The sequence below is a fragment of the Dreissena polymorpha genome, chromosome 7 (assembly GCF_020536995.1).
Source record: "Dreissena polymorpha isolate Duluth1 chromosome 7, UMN_Dpol_1.0, whole genome shotgun sequence".
Taxonomy (NCBI): Eukaryota; Metazoa; Mollusca; class Bivalvia; order Myida; family Dreissenidae; genus Dreissena; species Dreissena polymorpha.
In genome coordinates this window covers 52,789,436-52,813,923 of record NC_068361.1, presented here as the reverse complement: position 1 = coordinate 52,813,923, position 24,488 = coordinate 52,789,436, and the positions used below count along the sequence as shown (strand labels likewise).

At 36.6% G+C, this 24,488-nt stretch overlaps 1 protein-coding gene across 1 annotated transcript in view; it reads left to right on the top strand.

The window, feature by feature from the left end:
- Window positions 1-18,169, top strand: part of LOC127836972 (serine/threonine-protein phosphatase 1 regulatory subunit 10-like) — an 84,429-nt gene extending 66,260 nt beyond the window's left edge. The window contains exons 9-20 of the mRNA XM_052363646.1: window positions 928-1,103; window positions 2,334-2,542; window positions 3,119-3,296; window positions 4,387-4,545; window positions 5,093-5,160; window positions 5,836-5,892; window positions 10,542-10,745; window positions 12,034-12,462; window positions 13,297-13,360; window positions 15,225-15,404; window positions 15,943-16,086; window positions 16,597-18,169. Coding sequence (XP_052219606.1) covers window positions 928-1,103; window positions 2,334-2,542; window positions 3,119-3,296; window positions 4,387-4,545; window positions 5,093-5,160; window positions 5,836-5,892; window positions 10,542-10,745; window positions 12,034-12,462; window positions 13,297-13,360; window positions 15,225-15,404; window positions 15,943-16,086; window positions 16,597-16,691 — 1,963 coding nt within the window. The 3' untranslated portion in view covers window positions 16,692-18,169. The remainder of the gene's footprint in view (window positions 1-927; window positions 1,104-2,333; window positions 2,543-3,118; window positions 3,297-4,386; window positions 4,546-5,092; window positions 5,161-5,835; window positions 5,893-10,541; window positions 10,746-12,033; window positions 12,463-13,296; window positions 13,361-15,224; window positions 15,405-15,942; window positions 16,087-16,596) is intronic.
- The last annotated feature ends 6,319 nt before the right edge of the window (window positions 18,170-24,488 follow it).

Genomic DNA, 24,488 nt, shown 5'->3' with positions numbered 1-24,488 from the left:
ATGCATGAAGGCTTTAGACAGATAATAAGTGGCAATTTTAAAAAATTCTAACATGATTCTTCTTAGACAAATGCTAGTTAATAAAAAACAGGTTAACTCAATGATTCTGTACAATTCCAACCTCACCTTATTACCTCTATTTTGAATGCCAAAGATTGTTTTGGTCATGTAATTAGAATAATTTTTTTTTGGTTACTCCTTGTGATGACAAAATTAGCTTTAACATGTTTAATGTTATTTTGAAAGTTCTTTTATAAAAGCAGAAGAATTTATTTATTTTTTAAATGGAGTGCAAATATCGCACAATAAAATGTTCTGGTTGTACATGACTCGTGTTAATAATTTATTGAAAACTTAAAAAAAATATAATATAAAAGCGATCATTCAATATATAAAGGACACTTCCGCGTGATATTGCATATTATCGTCACAGTAAAGGGACATAATATTTCATGTGTACTTGCAACAATGATTATGCATTAATTGACTTTTTTTTTCTCTGATTATATAAAGTATTATCACACCAAAACAAAGATACTGTCTTTTTTTTTCGAAATTACTACAGCACAATATGTAATCAGCAGATTCATCCAATTATTTGTTATCTTTATACACTGTAAAGCATTAATACAAAATAAGTAAGAATTGATATTTTAATCATTTTATGTCATTATATTGGGTTATTAAAGTTAGTACGGCCTTTAAAATATGAAATACATATGATATTGTTGATGAATACAAAGTATGCTCTGTATAGTTTGTTGTTAAATTGGGGCTATTTGTTAAATTATAAATCTTGAGTGCTCCCATTATTATTTATAGTATTTCAACAAAGTATATCACTGTACTATCACTTTTTATAAAAATGCTTTTGTTTTCATGTTTCCAATATAATGTTGCCTCACCAAATGTATTCTTCATTCACAGGGGTGATATTAAATCGGAGACCCCAACAAAACGCAGCAAGTTGAGCATGCCACCACCACCTACAGTACCTCCATTATCATCAGCAACAGGGACTGTAACAACGCCTATAGCAACATCACCTGTGTCCCCTAGTGAGACCCCTGGGAAAATCAAGCTTATACCAGCTAGACCAAAACGTGAGCATGCACACACTATAGATGATTGAAAAGCATTGATATTTGTGCAGCTCTGTGTTTTCAATAATTGTTAGACAAGTGTATTTTATATTTACTGCAGCTTTCACCAAAAGATTTTCGTTTTTAGTTGTTAGCGTTAGCTCACAACTAATGTAGAAAGACAGTTTTGCAAGTCAGTCTGCTTTAGCTACGCTAGGAACAATAACTGCTGTTAAGTACGCTAGGAACGGTAACCACTGCCTGTTTACACTTCACTGGTACACTGCAGCAGACAGCCTGTATGTAAACAATAGGTTTAAGAGCTTGTGCGACGAGAATTGGCCAGTCTAATGTTTATAACGGCTTGTGGGATGACATTGGCCTGTTTATCATTGAAATCTGTACATATAAGGTTGCTTTCAGGCAAAATGGGGCTTAAAGCTGCATTAAAAGTCTCTCATGTGGGCAAAATGGATGCTCAATAATTTAAAGAAAATAGATAAAGTATTAGATACACATGACACAACATGTACATGATTATAGGCTTGTTATTCTTAAGCAAGGCAACCAAAATTCTGAAGATGGTTGCCAGAGCAGCAACCAATTGTGAAAAAAAGCGACATATTGTTGTTATTTTGTCTAAGTTATCTCTATAATATAAATATGAGGATAAACAGTGCACACACATCTCGACCTGTGCTTTAAGGCAAACTCTTTATAAATTTGAATGGGTTGTGTTCATTTCAAATTTGCGATATTAAAAGCTATAACATTATTTTGAAAACTGAGTTTATGCAATAGCAAACAACTTCAGTGCCTTCAGCGCTTTGATTTATAAAATGCAGCTTTTCAATTTCAGCTGTACTGGGGGACATATTGTTTTGCCCTGTCTGTTGGTTTGTTTGTTTGTTGGTTTGTTTGCGTCAAACTTTAACATTGGCCATAACTTTTGCAATAATATATCAGCTTGATATTTGGCATGCATGTGTATCTCATGGAGCTGCACATTTTGAGTGCTGAAAGGTCAAGGTCATCCTTCAAGGTCAAATATATGGGGGATATAGTGTTTCACAAACACATCTTGTTTAAAATTTCTTTTGCTATAAAACCAAAACTTTTAGTATTTTACAAAAAATCCATAATAATCCATGTTAACATGTGAGCATAATTCTTTTTGACAGTGAAATCAATAAGATAAGATAACAAGTTAACTTGACCGATAACTAATTTCATATTGTTTCTTCTGAGCAGCCAACCACGAGATTCAGGAAAGCTCGGGCTTCATGGACAGCCTAGAGACGTCAACTCGCACGTACGGGGCGTACAAAAAGAAGCGACGACCATCCGTCAACACCCCTCCTGGGTCCACGAGTAAACCCCCAGCCACCACCCAGTCCACTCCACCTAGTCCTGTGTCCCCCACGACCAGCATCGCAAAATCATTACCGTCAGTGCCTTCAGTGAGTATTCTGTGGAGCAGAAAATTATCTATGAGCCTCGCTCGGGGTTTAATGCATGGTCATAAAGTGTATTCCCAGATTAGCCTGTGCAGTCTGAACAGGCTCATCTGGTACAACACTTTTCACTTTAATCGTATTTTTCGTTTTAATAATGTGTAATAAATCTTATTGCGGTATTTTACACTTTTGACAAAAATAGTTAATTTTTTCTTTAGACTGACTGACAGGGGTAAATAGTAAATCTTTGATACTTAGATTCACTGTCTACTTCATTGGTGATAGTGGTTGGGTATAATCAGGTTACATAGCAAACTGAGTACTGGTTGCAAATTTAACTATAAGACACATTATGGGACAACTGGGCTTAATGCATTTGCATAAAGTGTTGTCCCAGATTGGCCGGAGCATTCTGGTCAGCCTAATCAAGGAAACAAGTTTTGCCTTGAGTGAAGTTGAGCTTATAAGAGACTACTTTTACATGAAAAATTCTTTGGCGGAAAGTGGGACGACACTTGACGCACATGCAATAAGACCAGTTTTCTGTTAGGGTGGCTAACCATTACTATGTGAATGCAGTTTTACAAGGACACGCAGGCCCAAGAGTCGGAGGAAAGTCCAGAACCATCCGAGACAAAGTTAGAAACCAAGACTGAGACCATCAAGGAAGAGCCACCTGCAGAAAGTGGCGGGTCTCCAATGGAAATTGACAAAGAGGAAAACTCTGAGAATTCCACACCCAGTGAATCCGATTCCAGTAAGAAAACTGGGCCAGAAATATAAAAAAAAATTGGTTTGTTTTTTCCCTCCAATTAGATAACCTGGCCTGAAATCTTTTTTTTTGACCTTTTTTTTTTTTTTCATTTATGAAATCATTAAATTATTATTTTTTACATCAATGAAGAAAACTTTGTGAATGATCCATCATAAAGTGAGGCACTAAGAATTGCATTACGTTCAGTAGCTTGTGTTTTCAACTCCTCTATCTACTGGGGAGATCTTGCTCAACTTTTTACAGTTGAGTCACCCTAATGATTAGATGTTTACATAAACCTTTTATGTAGGTTATGTGTGAGTTATCTTTTTTTTTCCAGAAACAATGAGCTTATATTAATCAGCTTTCAGATACACCAGTTTTTAGCGAGGCTGTTTTCGGACAAAACCGGAGCTATTGTCATAGCCAGCTCTTCCGCCGTAGGCGTCGTGCTAAAACCTTAACATTGGCTCTAAAATCAAAGTGCTTTTACCTACAACTTTGAAACTTCATATATAGATGCACCTTGATGAGGACTACACGCCACACTCATTTTTGGGTCACTAGGTCAAAGGTCTACTATCAAACTTTAACATAGGCTCTAAAATCAAAGTGCTTCCACCTACAACTTGGAAACTTCATATGTAGTTGCACCTTGATGAGTTCTACATGCCATACCCATTTTTGGGTCACTAGGTCAAAGGTCAAGGTCACTGTGACCTCTAATATAAAACTTTTAACAAAAACTTTTACATTGCCTCTAAAATCAAAGTGCTTCCACCTACAACTTTAAAACTTCATATGTAGATGCACCTTGATGAGTTCTACACGCCACACCCATTTTGGGTCGCTAGGTCAAAGGTCAAGGTCACTGTGACCTCTAAACAAAAAGAAAAATTCTGACAAGCTTTCGCAGTTGAGCGTGGCACCCGTTATGCAGTGCTCTTGTTTTAGAGTGGGGGTATTAACTTAAGTGATATTTTGGCACAATACTAGACAACTACAATTTTTAATTTTCAACACTTACCCAGTTTAAGTTGGGTTAAATAAAGTAGAACAAACAAATAAATTAGTTTATTTCTGTTACTTCCAGGGGAGCGCAGTATTTCACCGACAGAAAGTGGAAAGGAGGGAAAAGGGCTGCTAACAACTGGGGCCACCAAGTCGAAAAAAAACAAGAAAAAGGTGTCATGGAAGCCAGACAAAGACCTCAAAGAGATTTACATCTTTGAGTTATTAGAAGATGAGAGAGGTATTTGCATAACAACTACTTATTGGTTGAGTGCAAAACTTGTATGAATAAACATTTTAGCTGATTCTCCAGTTGTCCAATCCATCGACAGACAAATTGCCATCCATCTGTCTATCCTTTTATCAACCAAACCATCAGATTTGGCTAGTGTGATATTCCATATGAGGCATTTTGGAGTATGTTTCCTGTCTAAAACCATTACTAGTTATGGTTTGAAATAATAAAGTGAGATATATATATATATATAAAAATCTAGTAAAGTGAGATATATTTATATACAAATCTCACAATAAAAGTAAAACAAAACATACAGCTTATATTTATGTTAACTATAATTTAGGCGAATGTATTCTGTTAATCAAATTAAGTTTGTGATATTATTTAAATGCATTACTTTCATTGTGAAAGACATTATAACCTAATTTATTGTACACTTTGATAATTATGACGTTAATGGAATAACATTTTCGTATTTTAAACATATGTTAAGTCTATAACAACTGTGAAGAATCACACAACATATATTGCACACTGTCTTCTTTCCCAGTGAACGTGAATAGACCTAAGATAGACTTCAACCAGGCAAGAAAAGAGGAAATGCACCTGGACAGAAGGGTAAGCAACTGGGTCTTATGCTTCTTACTGTTAAATGAAAATTGTTACATGAAGATTGTCATTTATTGCTTTAATATCATAAATGGTGCGTTTTTGTAGAACATATTGGAATTCTAGAATTTAAGAAGATTGAAGAATATTTTATATTATTGCTCTTGGGAGAGAATTATATTTTATTATAAGAAAACACTCAGCTATTTAGAAATGTGGCTTCAATACTCTAACACTGGAGATTATGCTGTTGTGATTAAATTTTCTATTAATTGTAACTCCTCATCATTTGTATGCCTCCCAAAAATTCTCTGGTCATTACTCATCAGTGATTTTCAATTGAGTTATTGGCATTTTAATAATAGTTTGTTTATGCAAGGAATCTTGGGCGCTTATGATCCAAATTAGAAAACTCAAATGCAGCATATGCTGACCATACACATATTGTCTGTGATATGTCAAATCATTCTCCTCCAAAGTCTGGTCAATGTCATTGTTCCAGTCTGTTTATCTTTCAAACAGTTATTGGCTCAATTTCTTTTTCCCATGCTTCAAATTAATTCATACATAGAAATAGAGCTTTCATCTGGGAGCAATCATCAGTTTCGCAAATATTATTGTTTAATTGGAAAATTGAATGTTTTGATTTTTTTTTTGACGAAGTATGTTTGTTGTATTTTGCAGGCGGTGGAGTCTGTGAGAAGAGCCGCACATCATGACAACATGCGAGAGCAGATCACGGTATGTAAACTGCACCAGTGCCAGTATTAACATGTATGAACATGCAAGAGCAGATCACAGTATGTACACTGCACCAGTGCCAGTATTATCATGTATTAACATGTGAGAGCAGATCACGGTATGTACACTGCACCAGTGCCAGTATTAACATGTATTAACATGCAAGAGAAGATCAAAGCATGTACACTGCACCAGTGCCAGTATTAACATGTATAAACATGCGAGAGCAGATCACGGTATGTACACTGCACCAGTGCCAGTATTAACATGTATGAACATGCAAGAGCAGATCACGGTATGTACACTGCACCAGTGCCAGTATTAACATGGATTAACATGCGAGAGTAGATCACGGTATGTACACTGCACCAGTGCCAGTATTTACATGTATTAACATGCGAGAGAAGATCACTGTATATACACTGCACCAGTGCAAGTATGAACATGTATTAACATGCGAGAGCTGATCACGGTTTGTACACTGCACCAGTGCCAGTATTTACATGTATTAACATGCGAGAGCAGATCACGGTTTGTACACTTCACCAGTGCCAGTATTTACATGTATTAACATGCGAGAGCAGATCAAGGTTTGCACACTGCACCAGTGCCAGTATTTACATGTATTAACATGCGAGAGCAGATCATGGTTTGTACCCTGCACCAGTACCAGTATTTACATGTATTAACATGCGAGATTAGATTATGGTTTGTACACTGCACCAGTGCCAGTATTTACATGTATTAACATGCGAGAGCAGATCATGGTTTGTACACTGCACCAGTGCCAGTATTTACATGTAATAACATGCAAGAGCAGATCACGGTTTGTACACTGTGCCAGTATTTACATGTATTAATATGCGAGAGCAGATCACAGTATGTACACTGCACAAGTGCCAGTATTTACATGTATTAACATGCGAGAGCAGATCATGGTATGTACACTGCACCAGTGCCAGTATTTACATGTATTAACATGCAAGAGCAGATCACGGTTTGTACACTGCACCAGTGCCAGTATTAACATGGATTAACATGCGAGAGCAGATCACAGTATGTACATTGCACCAGTGCCAGTATTTACATGTATTAACATGCGAGAGCAGATCACGGTATGTACACTGCACCAGTGCCAGTATTTACATGTATTAACATGCGAGAGCAGATCACGGTATGTACACTGCACCAGTGCCAGTATTTACATGTATTAACATGTGAGAGCTGATCACGGTTTGTACATTGCACCAGTGCCAGTATTTACATGTATTAACATGCGAGAGCAGATCACGGTATGTACACTGCACCAGTGCCAGTATTTACATGTATTAACATGCGAGAGCAGATCACGGTATGTACACTGCACCAGTGCCAGTATTTACATGTATTAACATGCAAGAGCAGATCACGGTATGTACACTGCACCAGTGCCAGTATTTACATGTATTAACATGCAAGAGCAGATCACGGTATGTACACTGCACCAGTGCCAGTATTTACATGTATTAACATGCAAGAGCAGATCATGGTATGTACACTGCACCAGTGCCAGTATTTACATGTATTAACATGCAAGAGCAGATCACGGTATGTACACTGCACCAGTGCCAGTATTTACATGTATTAACATGCGAGAGCAGATCACGGTATGTACACTGCACAAGTGCCAGTATTAACATGGATTAACATGCGAAAGCAGATCACAGTTAGTACACTGCACCAGTGCCAGTATTTACATGTATTAACATGCAAGAGCAGATCACGGTATGTACACTGCATAGTGTTTTTCCCAGGAGGGCAAAGGGGCATGGCGCATTACTTTTAAAAAGGGCATTTTAGCGCGCAGTTTAGGCATAAAAGGGCAAAAACGTTCCCTGAATACCTGAATTAAGGGGAAACATGTAATCGCATCAGAAGCAGTTGTGGAAAAAATAACATGTAAACAAGCACATTTAATTGTAATAGATGTATTTAACTTACTTTGAATTATATTAATATATTTACCTTGCAATATACATTTAAGTTCCATGCTGTTTCAATAAACTGTACAGCACGACAAACATAATAAAGCAATATATGAATCTGATTATACACAGATCCACTAACATATAAATAAAAACCATGTTTGTCTTATCCCATTTTCTAACAATAATCTTGACAGATGTTTAAAATAACATTGCGAGTAAATTGATCGCTAACAATATGCAAACACTCGTTTCCGTGACATACACCCACCGAGTAGATTACAAATAAATAAATAATGTTGTTGCTATCTAAAACATTTTTATGCATCGTTGATTATCACAGACATGTCATTATTTCTTTCTTAATGTATAATCTCCATCGTTAATTTGATTGTTTACGACGTTGTTTGCCATTTTTGCCGAGTCACAATTTGATTCTGTATAGTCCGCCATGTTGATAAAATGTCAAATGATGTTAGCGACAGGTGCGCATAGCAACGTTAAATCGTCTACGCGATTTGCATTTTGTTAAATTAGTATACGTCTCAGTAATTATTTCAATAATTAGATCTACTTATCTTAAAGACGAAAACGATAAAGAATAAATTTGTTTGTGATTTTAAATGTAATTATGCGTAAAAATATATGTTTTGATATAACTGAATAATGCATGCAATGCACAATTGCCACGAGAATAACATCGAGTTTTTCATCAAAAGTCCCCAAAGTAATGATTTTATGGAGTACACATTGCCGACCGAAAGGTGTGCTTGGTATAACATAGCCTCCGGCATTATCGATTGATACTGACACGGGGTTATTCACGCATGACTAATTCACAGCTTTGGAGCAGTCAGTAAGACCTACCTATAAATCCAGCACTGTAATAGATTTAATCTGCTCAATTGATTAATATAGTCGATTAGACGTTGATGTCTCTCGAGTAAATCAAGCACAGTCGGAGCGTCACAGACAATCAAGAAAGCTGATTTTGCGGACCAAGTTAGATCCTAAGGCAATAAAGATGTTATCGATAGGGCGCGTGGCGAAATTTGCCTTTGAAAAAAAGGACGCGTGGCGAAATTTGCCTTTGAATAGGGCAGAGTGGCGATCCGGGAGGGCGGCATGGCTTTTCGCCACGCTAAAATGGCCTGGGAAAAACACTACTGCACCAGTGCCAGTATTTACATGTATTAACATGCGAGAGCAGATCACAGTATGTACACTGCACCAGTGCCAGTATTTACATGTATTAACATGCGAGAGCAGATCACAGTATGTACACTGCACCAGTGCCAGTATTTACATGTAATACATGCGTTAGCAGATCACGGTTTGTACACTGCACCAGTGCCAGTATTTACATGTATTAACATGCGAGAGCAGATCACGGTTTGTACACTGCACCAGTGCCAGGATTTACATGTATTAACATGCGAGAGCAGATCACGGTATGTACACTGCACCAGTATTTACATGTATTAACATGCGAGAGCAGATCACGGTTTGTACACTGCACAAGTGCCAGTATTTACATGTATTAACATGCGAGAGCAGATCACGGTATGTACACTGCACCAGTGCCAGTATTGGAAAAGCCTCTGAGAGAAATCTTGAATTAGGTTGTTTGTATTTAAGGGAACATTTCTGATTAATTGTTTGTGCTGAATCCACTTTTTTCTGCATATAAAAGGATACTTGCTTACCTGTATTAATTTTAGCAATAATTGCTGGTACCCTGGGCTTGTAGAGTGCAAGACTACAAATGGGCCGTGCTCTGGGGGGTTTAATGCACCGGCTAAGCAGGGAAGACACTTTCTGCTTTTATGATATTTTTTGTTTCAAGAAAGTTTTTTCTTCATAAAATGTTTAGGCTGAAAGCCTGTGCGGACAATATAAAGATTTCAAATTCATGCCTTGCTTGGCCACATAACTTGTGCGGTGATCTTCATAATAAGTCCAGAGGCAATTCTCCTCAGTCTACTTCTGATTCGTGTAAGGCAGTTGTCAGTGAAATGGTATATCATGTATGTGCACTTACTACTGTTAAACCAGCTTACTTAGGAAAAGTGTAAGCAGCGTGAATGACAGCCCTGACTGACACAAATACTGTTATAAAATAACAAAATATAGGAGAATGCCTATATTGCAATGATATAATTGAAATACTGTTGAAGGTGGCAAAACCCCCTCATAACCCAATATACAAACATAATATGCTCTAAATTCAGAATTATTTGTCGACCATCAATTTTTGCAAATTTGATTTCTTGACTAAATCAACAAATCTAACACAAACACATCGGAAAATGACCTTCAAATGTACTCCTTTTTTTCTCTGGAAACTCCACAAACGTTAGTGTCCAGAATAAGTATTGAAAGAAACAAACACAAAATGTCATACTAACAAATGTAAGTTATTTTACAGTAAATCCACTGCATTATGCCCCATGTTTTCTCCAGTGGTACCGGCCGCAGGTGGTTCACAGGTATTACAGTAAACCCACTGCAATATTCCCCATGTTTTCTCCAGTGGTACCGGCCGCGGGCGGTTCACTATAAGTTATTTCACAGAAAACCCACTGCATTATGTCCCATGTTTTCCCTCAGTGTACTGGCTGTGGGTGGTTCACTTTAAGTTATTTAACAGTAAACCCACTGCAGTATGCCCCATGTTTTCTCCAGTGGTACCGGCCGCGGGTGGTTCATGGGTACAAGGAGATGGACTATGGCAAGGACAGCCAGGAGAAGGTGGTGCAGAGGCAGATACAGATGGCCAGTCTGCAGCCCTTCTTCTTTGGCAAGCTGCCAGACTTCCCCAGCGAGCCGGACCAGGAACCAGCCCAGCAACAAGAGCATGAGGAGATGAAGACAATATCCCTGGAGGATGTGAGTATTAGAGTGATGGGCCTGTCAGGCATTGTTTAACCCTTTCCCCCATAAGAAGCAAAGTGAAAATGACTTTTGCAACCAGCATTCAACCAGAACAGCTTGTGAGTAGCTCGCAGTCTGTTCAGGTTTTATGTTATTTGCTGCTCATTAATAACTAAGGCTTGGAAATTAAGCCTTTAAAACTTGAATTTATGAACAAATGTATTTAATTAAATGTAACTTTCTAAAGGACTACAAATGCGTCAAAATACGCTTCTAAGTGGTAAAGGGTAAATTAAGTTTTACTTTATTTCCCCCCCCCCCCCCACTCTCCTAGCTGGAGTATTGAAGACCGTATCCCGGAGGATGTGAGCATAACGGGGTTGAAATTATTGTGACGGGACCTGTCAGGCGTAGTTTTAACAGTTCTCAGTTGTGCGGAACCAAGGCTTACTGCATGCGTGTAAAGTGTTTTCCAAGATTAGCCAGTGCAGTCCATGATTGCTTATCAGGAACTACACTTACCGCCTAAACAGGACTGTTAGAAGAGACTTTATTAAAATGAAAAAATCCATACAAGTCCTCCAGAAGCTTGTGAGGACTGCACTGGCTAATTTGCTAGTTCAGCTGGGATATTGATTGTCGACCAATGTAGAAGCCATTCAGTCCTTAATCTATGCTTTCAAGTAACAATATATTGCACTCATGTCTTCTCAATTGGCAAATTATCAGTTGAGGTTGTTGAGGATCCCAATTGCTTTCCCTTAACCCTTTGCCCCGTAAGAAGCAAAGTGAAAATGGCTTTTGCAACCTGCATAAAACCAGAACAGCCTGCAAGTCACTAGCAGTCTGTTCAGGTTTTATACTGTTTGCTACTCATCAGTAACTAAGGGTTGGAAATGAAGCCTTTAAAACTTGATACTAGCAAAAAAAAAAGTATCAAATTTAATGTAAAACTTTCAAAGGGACTACAAATGCGTCAGAATATGTATCTAAGTGTTAAAGGGTTAATGGTTTGCAAACAGTCCTACAACAGTAATAACTTGAAATGACTATACGCATTTCACACATTGTTCTTTATTTGATTTGAATTAAATTTAAGAAATTCTGCACTTCAAAATAACGAGTATGATTCCAATTTAAGTTATCAATGAAAGTGTGCATTTCAAAATAAGAGATTGATTCCAATTCAAGTTACTAAACAAAGTGTGCATTTCAAAATAAGAGAATGATTCCAAATTAAGTTATTAAAGAGAGTCTGCATTTTAAAGTAAGACATATGATCTCAAACTTCATTCATTGGCAGGTGTCAGGTGGTGAGCAGATGTTGTACAACTACGACAGCTATCCCAAGCCCGTGCTTGGCCCAGGCAAGCCACCCCAGCCCCCACCCTTGCCGGACATGCCTCCACCTCCCAACAACATCAACCACGGCCACCCGGGCTTCATGCCACCGGTGCCCCCCAGCATGAACAACCCACTGCCACCAATGGGCGCAATGGGCTCAAACCTCCAGGGTGGCCCACCTCAGGGAACCCCGGGCCCAGGCATGCCCCCTATGATGCCTCCCATGCTGCCCCCCTCCTCCATGGCGGGCGGTCCCCCCAACATGCCCCCAGGCATGAACCTGCCGCCAGACCTGTCAGCCATTCTCAACCAGATACAGAACCTTCCGCCAGGGGCCAGCAATGACCCTGTGATGGTGCAGGTGCAACAGATTGTCAACAATCTAATGGTGAGTAACAGATTGTCAACAATCTAATGGTGAGTAACAGATTGTCAACAATCTAATGGTGAGTAACAGATTGTCAACAATCTAATGGTGAGTAACAGATTGTCAACAATCTAATGGTGAGTAACAGATTGTCTACAATCTCATGGTGAGTAACAGATTGTCAACAATCTAATGACGAGTAAAAAACTAATTTGAGTTAAGATCTCTTTTGACGTTTAATTGTTACTTACTGGTGTATGTTTAGGGCCCAAGTGACTGACCTATATTATATTGTATTAACACAAATTGTAGGGACACAATTTATATATTTGTTGTTGCCCTTCCCACAACTGCTCCTATTGAGTTGAAGCGATCCAACATATCATTTAAGCAAAATGTAAACATATAGTTTCAATTTTTTGGTGTGAAACTCGTAAAAATGTTTAATATTGAGTACAAATCTCAAAGACGCTCATAAAACACTAAACACTGAAGACAGTATTAGAACAATACAAAAAAGATAAACCACTTAATAATAATGTTAGAATTGAATGTTTTATGAAAAATAACTTGATAATTATAATACAAATAATTTCCCTAACCTGCCTAGCTATGGGTTATCATGGGTTGCTGAAGGGCAAACACAAAAATAGTTAAATTATGGTCTCAAAGACTCATCTACTTTCAGAGTGCAACTACTAAACACATAAAACATCAAACCTACATAGTCTAGATGATGATTTTTAGGTCAGGAAATTGTTCCTGGAATTGTGATCATGTTTGGGGTCAGCCAATGTTGTTGTCCCTTGAACTGTGATCATGTTGGGGGTCAGCCAATGTTGTTTTCTATTCCAGTGTGGTGGGTCAGACCAAAGCTTTGAGCAGTTCCAGCAAATCCAACAATTAGGCCAACAAATGGGTGAGCATTGGTGCCATATTTGAGCCTTGCTTTGTGAATAGGGGGTTTAATTCATGTGCATACATAGAGAATATTATGTGAATTTTGGATGAAGATCAAGTTTATCATGCGAGGCTTAGAACCGATGTAGCGCGTGGCTTGCCGAGCGCTCAGATGGTTCAATCCGAAAATGATAAACTTGATCTTTATCCCAAATCTCATAATATTCTTTTTATCCTATTATTTCCTCCCTTTTTCCATTAATTAATATTAAATATATCTCATTTTTTGACAATTTTGTTTTTTCCGAAGTTGACAAAAACAGATTCTCCAATTTTTGGAAAAACCCAAATCTGATCTAAAAATAGTGATAGTGAGTCTATAGCTCAACTTGATACGATCGTTGTTATACTATTGATTTTAATCTGGTAATTGGATAAAGTGTTGTTCCAGATTACCCTTTGTGGACTGCACAGGCTAATCAGGGACGACACTTTACACTTTTATAATATTTTTCTGCTAAATGAAGTCTCTTCTTTCTTAGCAAAAATCCATTTTAGGTGGAAAGTGTCATCCCTGATTAGCCTGTGCGGATTGCACAGGATTATCTGGGACAGCACTTTAAGCACATACATTAAACCCCCTTTCAACAAAGCAAGGTTCATTGATATCCCACTGAAGGCAGAGGGATAGAGTATTTTCCTTGTTTTCTAACCAATGGAATGTGGGGATAAGTTTCTAGTATATAGTGCTTTTGTATTTTATTTTTGCTTTTGTACTTTATGTTGCTGTAATATATTAGTTTGCCTGTGCCTGCTCATAGTTGTGTTGCTCATAGTTGAGCTGCTTTTCGCTATGTTACTAGTTTTATTGTGAGAAAGCTGCTGATCAGTTCACCCCAAATCTGATTTGAGATGATATTCGTTCTTAGATAAGTTTTATCCGGTCGCACTTTTGTGTTTCTTTTTGTGTTCAGTTTTTTATTTCCTTTTCTCTTATTGCAGTTTTTAGTCCTATCCACAGGAATAGATCAGCAGCTTCCTACACAGCTTTTAAACTCTCATATTGTTTTATTTGTGGTTGCAAATGTACGATTAATTTTGCTTTATATTGCTTCTGGTTTCCATCGATGCTTTATTACTACCTGGTCATTTTAAATAACTTCTTGCACTGACTCTGCTGCTGGTCCAGCTAATCTACATCCTTACATTGATTTGTTTGTTCTAAACATATTTTACCCCGTGCGTGCCACGATGATGATAATATCATGACTTAAATTGCCCCTCCTAGTGCAACACCAGCAGGAAAGTAAGGAATATGTCTACTGTAGATTAATTTGTGTTGTATGCCTTAAATTGTATCGACTGTTTGTGTATTTATATTTCTTATGATTATGTATTTGTATTTTAATACCCAAGTAATTGTCTTTCTTTTAACTAGCTTCTTTACTCTTGTTTTACTGTTTACATTTGTTGTATAGTCGGTTCAAAAGCTTCACAGCTTATGTTATTTGTTATTGTCTTGCCGACTCAAAATAAAATTTATTTGATTATTTTATTTATTTGATAAGTAGTTAGAAAGAACACAGTTTAAAATGTTATGTTATATAAGTCCATTTAGTGTGTACAAGCTTTCCTCAAATATAAGCCAGGAATAGCCTAGGATTAGGAAGGGTGGAATGGTTCAAAATGTAGGTAAAACATTTCTCAACTCATTAGCCCAAGGGTCAAAGGAGGGAGGGGGGGGGGGGTGGCCTAGTATAAAAGGTCAACCTATATTTTCGTTTGTTGTTTGTTTAATGGTACATTGTGATGCTTAAACATTTCTTTGTTCAGTAGCCAGTTACCATTATGTTCTATCTAACGGATCCATGCTTCCTTTGCAGGCATCCCCCCAGAAGTGTTCATGCAGGCCCTACCCCCGGGTATGATGCCCATGGGCATGCCACCCCCTGGTCCTGGCCCGGGTAACATGGGGATGAGGGGCCCGTTGCTAGGTAACGCCCCGCCCGGGTTCATGCCACAGAGGCAGATGGGCCATGGTCCACCTCCCAGATTTGGACCTGGTGAGTGATATCATTTTATGGTGATATTTTTAATGATTTTATGAGTATAACTACATTTGTAAGTTAAAGTGCAAATAACTTTTTTGGTACAGATTATTTTTTTAATTAAACATTTTAATAAGTGACACAAATCAAGTGAATAACATTATTTGTAATAATAATTTACAATATAAGACACAAGAATGTTGATACAAATTATTCCTCTGCAGAATTGTTTACTAGTGAACTATTTTGTGAAAAAATTATATTATTTTAATACGCAATCATACTTTTCTGCAATAGTGTTTGCTTTAAATGCAGTTTTGTTTAAGATCCATTACATATATAATCCAAGGCAGGGATTTCTCACTTCAGCCAAAATAGTTTTACAAATTGTTCCTAACTTTGCTGAATCTCTATATAGTGAAGAGTATTTGTGTGGGTGCTTTTGCGTCATTTCAAATAGTACACTAATGTCATTATGATGTACATATTTTTTTGTAATAATATTATCTTTTGAAGTTTTTTGAAGTTAAAACATAACCCTATGTTTTTCTAGGACCGCCAGGTAACTGGGGCGGACCCAACATGGGTGGCCCACCAAACATGGGGGGAGGCAACTTTGGGGGCCGCATGAGGGGACCATGGCAGGGGGGCAGAGGAGGAAGAAGAGGGGGAGGAGGACCGGGATACCGAAAGAAACGTAAGGGGGAAATATGAGTTTTGGTTTCGCCCATCTTTTGAATATAATACAACCTTATGCATAGTGTTTAAGTAGGACGGGTGAAAAACGTACCATAAATGTAAAGCAATAATTTACTAAAAACTTGAATTTTGGTGTATTTTTAGAATCATCTGATGTATAAATGTGATGATGAGAAATATTAAAAAGAAACAAAATTATCAACACCCTCTAATGGACACAATGATGTCGTTAAATTGTCATGATGTCAGACTCAAATTACAAAGCCATTATAAATGCCTTTAAACACCTTAATTCAACCATCTTTATGACATTTTTAATTTAACATGTAGTATTCTAATTACTTCTTTTAAGCCTGAAATAAAAATCTTAAATCTTACCAGTTTGTTGAGATTAAAACAAAGACCAAAAACTTATAATATTACCTTAAAATTGTATAACCTTTGTTAGTATTTACCAATAAAAAAGGGCATCTAACAAGTACTGCACGCTCTTTGTTCTATTTTACAGCCTGTATTCATTTTACAAAGAATGGAAGCTGTAGAATGGGAGACAACTGTGATTTCCTTCATCCTGGTGTTAATGACCCTATGGATGACACGTGACATATGGTGGTCTAGGTTCTTGGATAAAATGCTCAACTGCTGGAAGACTGTGGGAAAATGGCTGAGTTTTTGTTTGGCTGAAGCTGAGAATAAATATGAATGCCTGTAAATGCAGAGTCTAATGGGTATACTATAGGCTTATGGAGAGTATCTGAGATTTGGTTAGTGCCTTTGGGACATGGATAGAGATTTGTGTTCAATTTGGTGCAAAGATTTGAGATGTATTCTGACAGCGGTGGGCAGCAGATTAGTGGAAGGAGTTGGGTTCAAAGTGTTTATCTAGGACCAGCTTTCACATACATGATCTGGGTGAGGGATCATATTGATATTGATAGGACTGGGCCCCTGTCAATTAGAGTGAAAATAATTGCATTTTCATGAGAGATGTTTAAAGTACTGTGTTCTGACAGCTATCTGCGAAGCGGAGACCTGATAGGGTTAATTACCTTGTTTAGAAACACGTGAAAATCAGTGACAAAAAACTACTCTGTGATATTGCTGTGTTTTTGTCATGTGGCATTATGAAAATGTTATTTGAGTAGCTGACAGTGCTTGATTAAAAACTTGTATGCAACAAGCTACTGTGAATAGTTGAGTAAAACTTAAGGAAAAGCAAGCAATTGAAGCTTCAGAAGATCTAGTGAGTGTTTCGGCACTTTAATGATTTGGCAAAATTAGTCCCTGTAACTTATTGATTCCCAAAATCATGATGGGGATTTCGCCTTATCCCTTACAAGGAATTGTAATACACATAAAGGATGCATTTGTGATGGTAAAACAGATATTCATGTATAGATTTGTCATAGCACACAAGAGAGCAACGGCTGACTAAGGCATTATCTGTTATGAATCAATGAACTGTTTTGTTTTTTCCAGTACTCTTGTAAATGGATTGCCTAGCAAAAGAAGTGTTAGGAATTATAGAGTATCTGGGTGTTTTACAATGAAGGTTACAGAGTGTCAACACACTGATGTTTTAGTCAACAAACTTGGATTTATTTTTCCTGCAAGAAAAGCATTGTAGCTGGCAACAAATCTCTTAGCTTTTCTAGTCTGCTCAACAAGTTCCATACAGCACATACAGTGTTCAAGGTTCATGTAAAATTGAATTAAATTGAGGGGAAATTCACGAATATTCTGGATATGTTTTCCGGCTGTTTGTTCCCAACAAGGGTCACTTTAGTGTTCATATGGTACCGGTAACTGTTAGGGAACAATCATGGCAAACAAAACTGTGTTCTTGAAAAGGGAACTGACTACGTCCATGTGTTCATGATCATTGCTTTTCCAATCATGAGAGTTTAACTTGAATCATTTATTAATATGCTAGATTCATGTTTATATGAAAATTCTATACATTTACAAGACGAATGTTAAATAGTATTAATGATGTTTATATGATTTTATACTGTTATTTTTTTTCTATGGTTTTTGTATGCCTTGCAGTTTTGCAGGACAATAAAACTATAAAATTAAAACGCTTTTAATTCAATGCTGCTGTGTTACATTAATTATTTATTGTATACATGTTGATGTATTTGTAACAACGCTGATGCATATGTCGAAATGGCTTCAGTGTGCTAACGGTAACTCTAAACCATTTAAATGTTGCTCTTAAGAAAGCTGTCTTTACTTTTCTCTGATCTGGCATAGTAAAGTGCCGTTGTTCACTTGATATGTAAAAATATTTAACTGCAATTATATATTTACATAAATTTTATCGCACAATAGGTCCCATTTTAGGTTACAAAAAATGTTCCACCACGTCCTTTAGCGTTCATGTAAAACCAAAGTACAACCCCTTAATACAGATAACCAAATCACTAGATTGATTGGTCAATTACATGAAATGCAAACAATATCGTTTCCCTAAAAACGTTTGAATGGGAAATAATTGCAGACCACATATTTATTGTAAAAAGCGAACTATTCTTGAAACGTAACCAATGACTACCAACAGCCTTGGCCAATAAGATCGATGAAAACCAAGTAAACATTCTTATGAACAATTTTCATTAGTCAATATTTTAAGCCGACGCACCGCTTGTGAATAAGATATTCGAAATTATAGGACATTTTATCCGAAAGTCTATTATACTGGGGCGCATTTATTAAATCTTTTTAATCGGGATAGTATAGGAGAACTTTCATTACTATGAGAATTTATAAGAACTATTTAATCCTTTTATCTGCAAATGAACAGCGACTAGCATTTTGGTTTTAGAAAACTTTCACAAGTCTAAATAATAAATACCTTTACAAGAACAAAGACTGGGTTAATGTTAAGGAACGTTACCATACCGAATATTGCGAGAACTTTTAATATGTAGTGCCTCAATTTACTGCTTTTTACTATCTTTGCGTATTAAATACCGGTCATTGTTTTACTGGTACGTAAAATTCGTTTAAAATCATGTCAGAATAGTATTTATTCAGTGATATCGCAACCTGTACGGTCGCGTTGGGTGGTGTATCACTGTCATTTCTTTTTTTTTTCAAAACGATTTCTTGCCTATGAGACGCATTCGTTTAAAGTTGTCATGTTCGAAATCGCAATAGTCCGTATCGCGACAACCAGCGAACGTTATATTGCTGTCATCCCTCTCAAGTTAAACTTAGTGGTTCTACCAGTCCAATACCAGTCCAATTTTAAATTTCATAGAGTACAAAAATACATCAACACGGATCGAATGATCGGGGGTATATTGTTTTTGGCCTGCATGTCTTTCTGTCTGTCTGTCATTCCGTCATGCTGTCATTCTGTCCCAAAACTTTAACCTTACAGTAATAACTTTTGAAATATTGAACATAGCAACTTGATATTTGGCATGCATGTGTATCTCATGGAGCTGCACATTTTCAGTGGTGAAAGGTCAAGGTCATTCTTCAAGGTTAAAGGTAAAAAAAGCGGCGCATTAGGGGGCATTGTGTTTCTGTAAAAAACACATCTCATGTATTAAACTCCGACTCGATCTCTCGGTAATCTATTACAGTCCTTTTCTTAAATAATCTTAGTATACAACTACATGTAAAATGTTTGATTATATTGGACTAGGTTAAACAAGGTTTGAGAGATTTTTGTCATTACAAGGGTGTTGGGAGGGGGGGGGGACACTAATGTAGAAAACAGGCGTATTTCGTATGTTAAAGTAGCCGATTGAAGGCATTATGCCATCGAATATCGATTTGATAATGCCATTCTGACCACAAACAAATTAATGTTTTGCCTGGATTACTTGTCCGAAACACTGTGTTGGGTGTCTCGCCGCTGTAAGCTTGAGCCATCGTAACTGTTTCTTGAACATAATGTAATTAAGGTTCACATAGAGAAATACAATATTTATCACTTCATAAATACTATTGAAGCACGAATGTCCATGTATCTTCGTAAAATAAGGTTGATTATTTATAGCTGTCAATTGCCGATAAACCGTTATGAAAAATATGTCGGATGCACAGCTACGAGGGCATTTTATGTGCATGTTACTGGAAATGTCGCCCTCGATGACACACCGAACCAGAATCTTTGCCACTATATGTCGACAATTCTTATGTCTGTTGCAAGGGTAAACATTTAAGGTCTCTATATCAACATTGCAAAAGGCGCACGTTTATTATGCCTTACATGACAAATAACCATATAAAGCGGTGGGTCTGATAATCACAACAGTATATATATATATATATGTGTGTTTGTTTTTAAATAAAGAGAATGTGGTTTCCGACTTATGAAATTAAAAAGTTAGCACCAAAAACCTCATCAGACACTCTTTTACGCCGCAGAAATAATACCAATAGCAAATCAGATGTGTTTTTAGAAACCTACACGATATGTGTTTTGTTCGCACTTCCATATGATATGGTGACGAGTGTCAGACTATACGCTTATTCAGGTAAATGACTATTGGATGCTCGATCGATTTATATATGTTTAATCACTCTGTCATCATGATGTAACCAGAAAAGGGTCCGCTCAATAGTAAAGATAATGCGTTTTATACGGAGAGAATTGCGTTGAGATACAACGTCTATTAAAGTAAGAATATTTAGGCTAATTATTGTTTTTTTGGCGTTGTCCGTCCATCTTTCCGTCAGTCTGGAGCCATATATGAAAATTGCTTTGGCGGATTTCATTGAAACTTGGTATGAGTATATATATGGATAAGAGAATGATGCACGCCAAATGGCATTGTACACCATTGGATAATAACGGAGTTATGGCGCTTTGTATCTTGAAAAAAATGTTTTTTGTGTTTCCGGAGCCATATCTTGGAAGTGCTTTTACGGATTTCATTGAAACTTGGTATGGGTATATAAATGGATAAGAGGATGATGCACGTTGGCGTTGTCCATCCGTCCAGAAATATTTGTGTCCAGAAGTATATTGGCGGGGGATATCAATTCAACGAATTTGCTTGTTTAGTCTGTATTTGTCCATTTGTAAATACATGTACATATAAAGTTCGTGTGAAGATGCATTGTTTTAGAAGTATTGTAGATAATTACTAATAATAAAAACAATTAATCTATACAAATATATTCTGAAATTGTTAAGAATTTCACCATTTTTTTTCCCCGCGATAATGTAATCGAATAGAGCAGTTATGTGTTTTGTTTTATGTTTGAATGGCAGTCAGTCAATTAAAAAAAAACTTACATTTTCTATTTCTTGCTAAGTTTGGTTTGCTAGCCTCTGAGCGCATGCATGTACGTAGACATATTCTGAATAAGTTGTATACGAAGATGGGTTCAAGTATGTTGTATGATCTTCTCGAATATATCTGTATACAAGCGCGTACATATATGTATTTGTTCTATGCTTAATATGTTATGTTTTGTAACATAATTATGTACATGTATGTTGTTTTTTGTATTAATTATAATTTTCACTTGGTAAAAATCATTCCGTTGTTTGTTATTCGTTCTTTAGACTAGAGGTTGTTCAACACTGCAGCTTTCATATCGCATTGGTATTTTCGCTTTTTGATCATATCGCCAAACGCTTCCTTGTCTAAACCCTTGCAATACTCATGTTGACAATGTAAAGGCGTTTACAAACAATGCCCCAACGTATTAATGGAAATTCACGGACATTTCTTTGATTAGAAAATTAGAGTACAAAGTGAACTGTTATAATGTAAATAATGAAGCCTCTTCAAAAACGTAAGTTATTTTTTATTGAAAAACGTATTCACTGTAAATACTAGAGATATATGAACCAAACAATAGAATACTAGAGATATATGAACCAAACAATAGATGTAAAATCGTGAGACATTTGTTGATTTGCAAAGATAGTCAAGAGTTTGGTAAACTCAGCGCACCAACTTACTGAGTACACACAATTGTGGATGTGTTTAAGAGTATTAATAGTATTTTGTGAGTAGTTTAAAGTGTGTTTTTTTTTGTTAAAAAGTCACAACAACTAAACAATTTATAAGAAAAACACATCTTAACCGTAAAAATATCATTTTTAAAGTTTTCTTGAAAGTCGAAAATTGTGTAAGCGAAGATCGTCCATTAATAAAAGCACATTCTGCGAGGATGAAATATTTTTCACGTGGAGTTAATTATAAACATTTGAGCACGTTTACTTATTTCCTTATTGTAATAATTATAACTGTTAGCCATATATGTTTGTTGGTATACGGGGCTGTTTCATTCTAAACGTAACCATGGCATGTCTATAAAACAGAAATTAAAAAAATAGAATTTGTAATCAAGTTTGACTTGTCGCGAGGTAAAAGGCAGCAGCAACAAGAACACTGCACAAGTTCAGGGACATGGTTCCGATTTGTGATGTTCAGACTTCGAAAATATCCAAACGATAAATGTCTGGAACGTGTTCCAATATTAGTAAATGAGATTTCCGAATTATACATATACGCTATGCACGACTAGTTTTCTCACAGACTTTACGAAACACTTAATATAACATAATGACAAAGTACTTGCCATTAGGTACGTTTGTCAATGTTATATTTTTAAGTTACTAAACTACCTGGAATCGTCAAGAAAAAATCTTACATACGGTAGCATGTAAGGGTGAGCGCTTCAGGCTTCTACAAATTGTAGTGTCTGTATATAGTCTTGAAGGCAACAAAAAAGACGTATGGAGACAAAACAGGAGAAAATAAATGAAATGGAACTGTCAACGTTTGCAAGGTATAAACTAATTAGCCACGGTGGTCGTGTTAATGGTTCTTTTGATTTACTTGGATAGAACATAAGTGAACGTTAATAGAACTGTAAAGAGTCTATATATGTATGTATGGATGTAAGCAAAAGCACATTTGGCATTTATGACAAAGATCTGATGTGCAATTGTGAAAAAAGTAGGTTTTTTCTTCTTGCAGGAAATAAACGTATGATAGTTTGAATTCATGTATTGAGCACTTTTTGCAATATTAAACACCACAGAAGTTATTTGACCGAACCGGTTATTGAATCCGGAATCCTCTGAGTTGTAGCCCAACATTATACTAACTGAGCAAGTCGGCTCGGTTTTCTACGACCGCGGTTAGCGCAGTGGTTGGTCCATGCGATTTTCATCTAAAAGATCTTGGTTTAATTTTCACTCTCGGCGCACATGAGTTTGTTAAGTGTCTGGTGCGAAAGAACCTAATACATTTAGAAATGCAATTATCAAGGACTGTGCAGTGCATTGGACCTTTCTAGGAAACATATATTGATAATGTTAAGAATACAACGCGTATATATACGAGATATACCGGTAATTTGAAAACAACACAATACACAGAGATATTCCTCCTTTAATCGCAATATCTGTTAGGTATTATTTATATTGGCAATTAGCGATCTCCTTTTTTTAACTAATTAGACTAATCAGTACGATAAAGTCCAACAATGTGTTGACGGGTTATTAGCTTGGGGGTTTTGAGAGGGTGCATTGTTTTAAAGGTAGTTTCCAGTAGATTTAACTCAATAATGTGCATTTTATCCGAAGATTTAACTCTTGAGTGCGAAATTTAATCTTAAACATGGTCCACTTCTTCAGGATTGTAATAACAAATGTTTGAAAGATTGTCAATGCAGTTTCAGAACAGAACAACATATGAAAAAATGGCAACTTTTCTAACCATCGATAAATCAATAAAGATTCATCAGGCGATTTGTCACTACCAACCATGCTTGTTTACTGAATACATGTATCAAGATTAACCCTATTTTTAGAAAAAGGAACTGTCCCTCTGTGTTTTCAGCATCCTTGATAAAGGCCTGTATGCAAGGTGTCTTTGTAACTGGGCTATGCACTTTGCACTCCTGTCTTTACTTAAAGCGTATTGATAGTGGATACAAACACTACATTATAAGCCTCAACAGGTTGAGGTGCAGGAAATTGGTTTATATACTTAAAATAAAACTGTCCAAATAATAGGGAAAACATAGCTTGTTAATCAGAGGACAGTGTACAATACTTATTCAAAATGGCAACTTCTGTAGATACTGTTAATACTAATTCAGATTTTGTGAAGGCCTATGTTTGCAGCGCTTGCGAAAGTAAAAGCAAAAACAATGTGCTGATATTTTTAGTGAAACATGTATGAATTTTTTTTTTGCGTTGGATGCATAAATCAACATGATCAATTATATCAAACCATTCCAAATATGGAAGAGTAGAACAAAATAAATGGCCTCTTACGAAGAAAATGGAAGATTTGCTTCTGAAATGCACTCTCCACAAGGACAAAGACAAGAAACTGAAAATGTTCTGCCAGGACCACAGTCAGCTGTGCTGCTCTGATTGCGTTCTACTGAATCACAGGTAGGTGACAC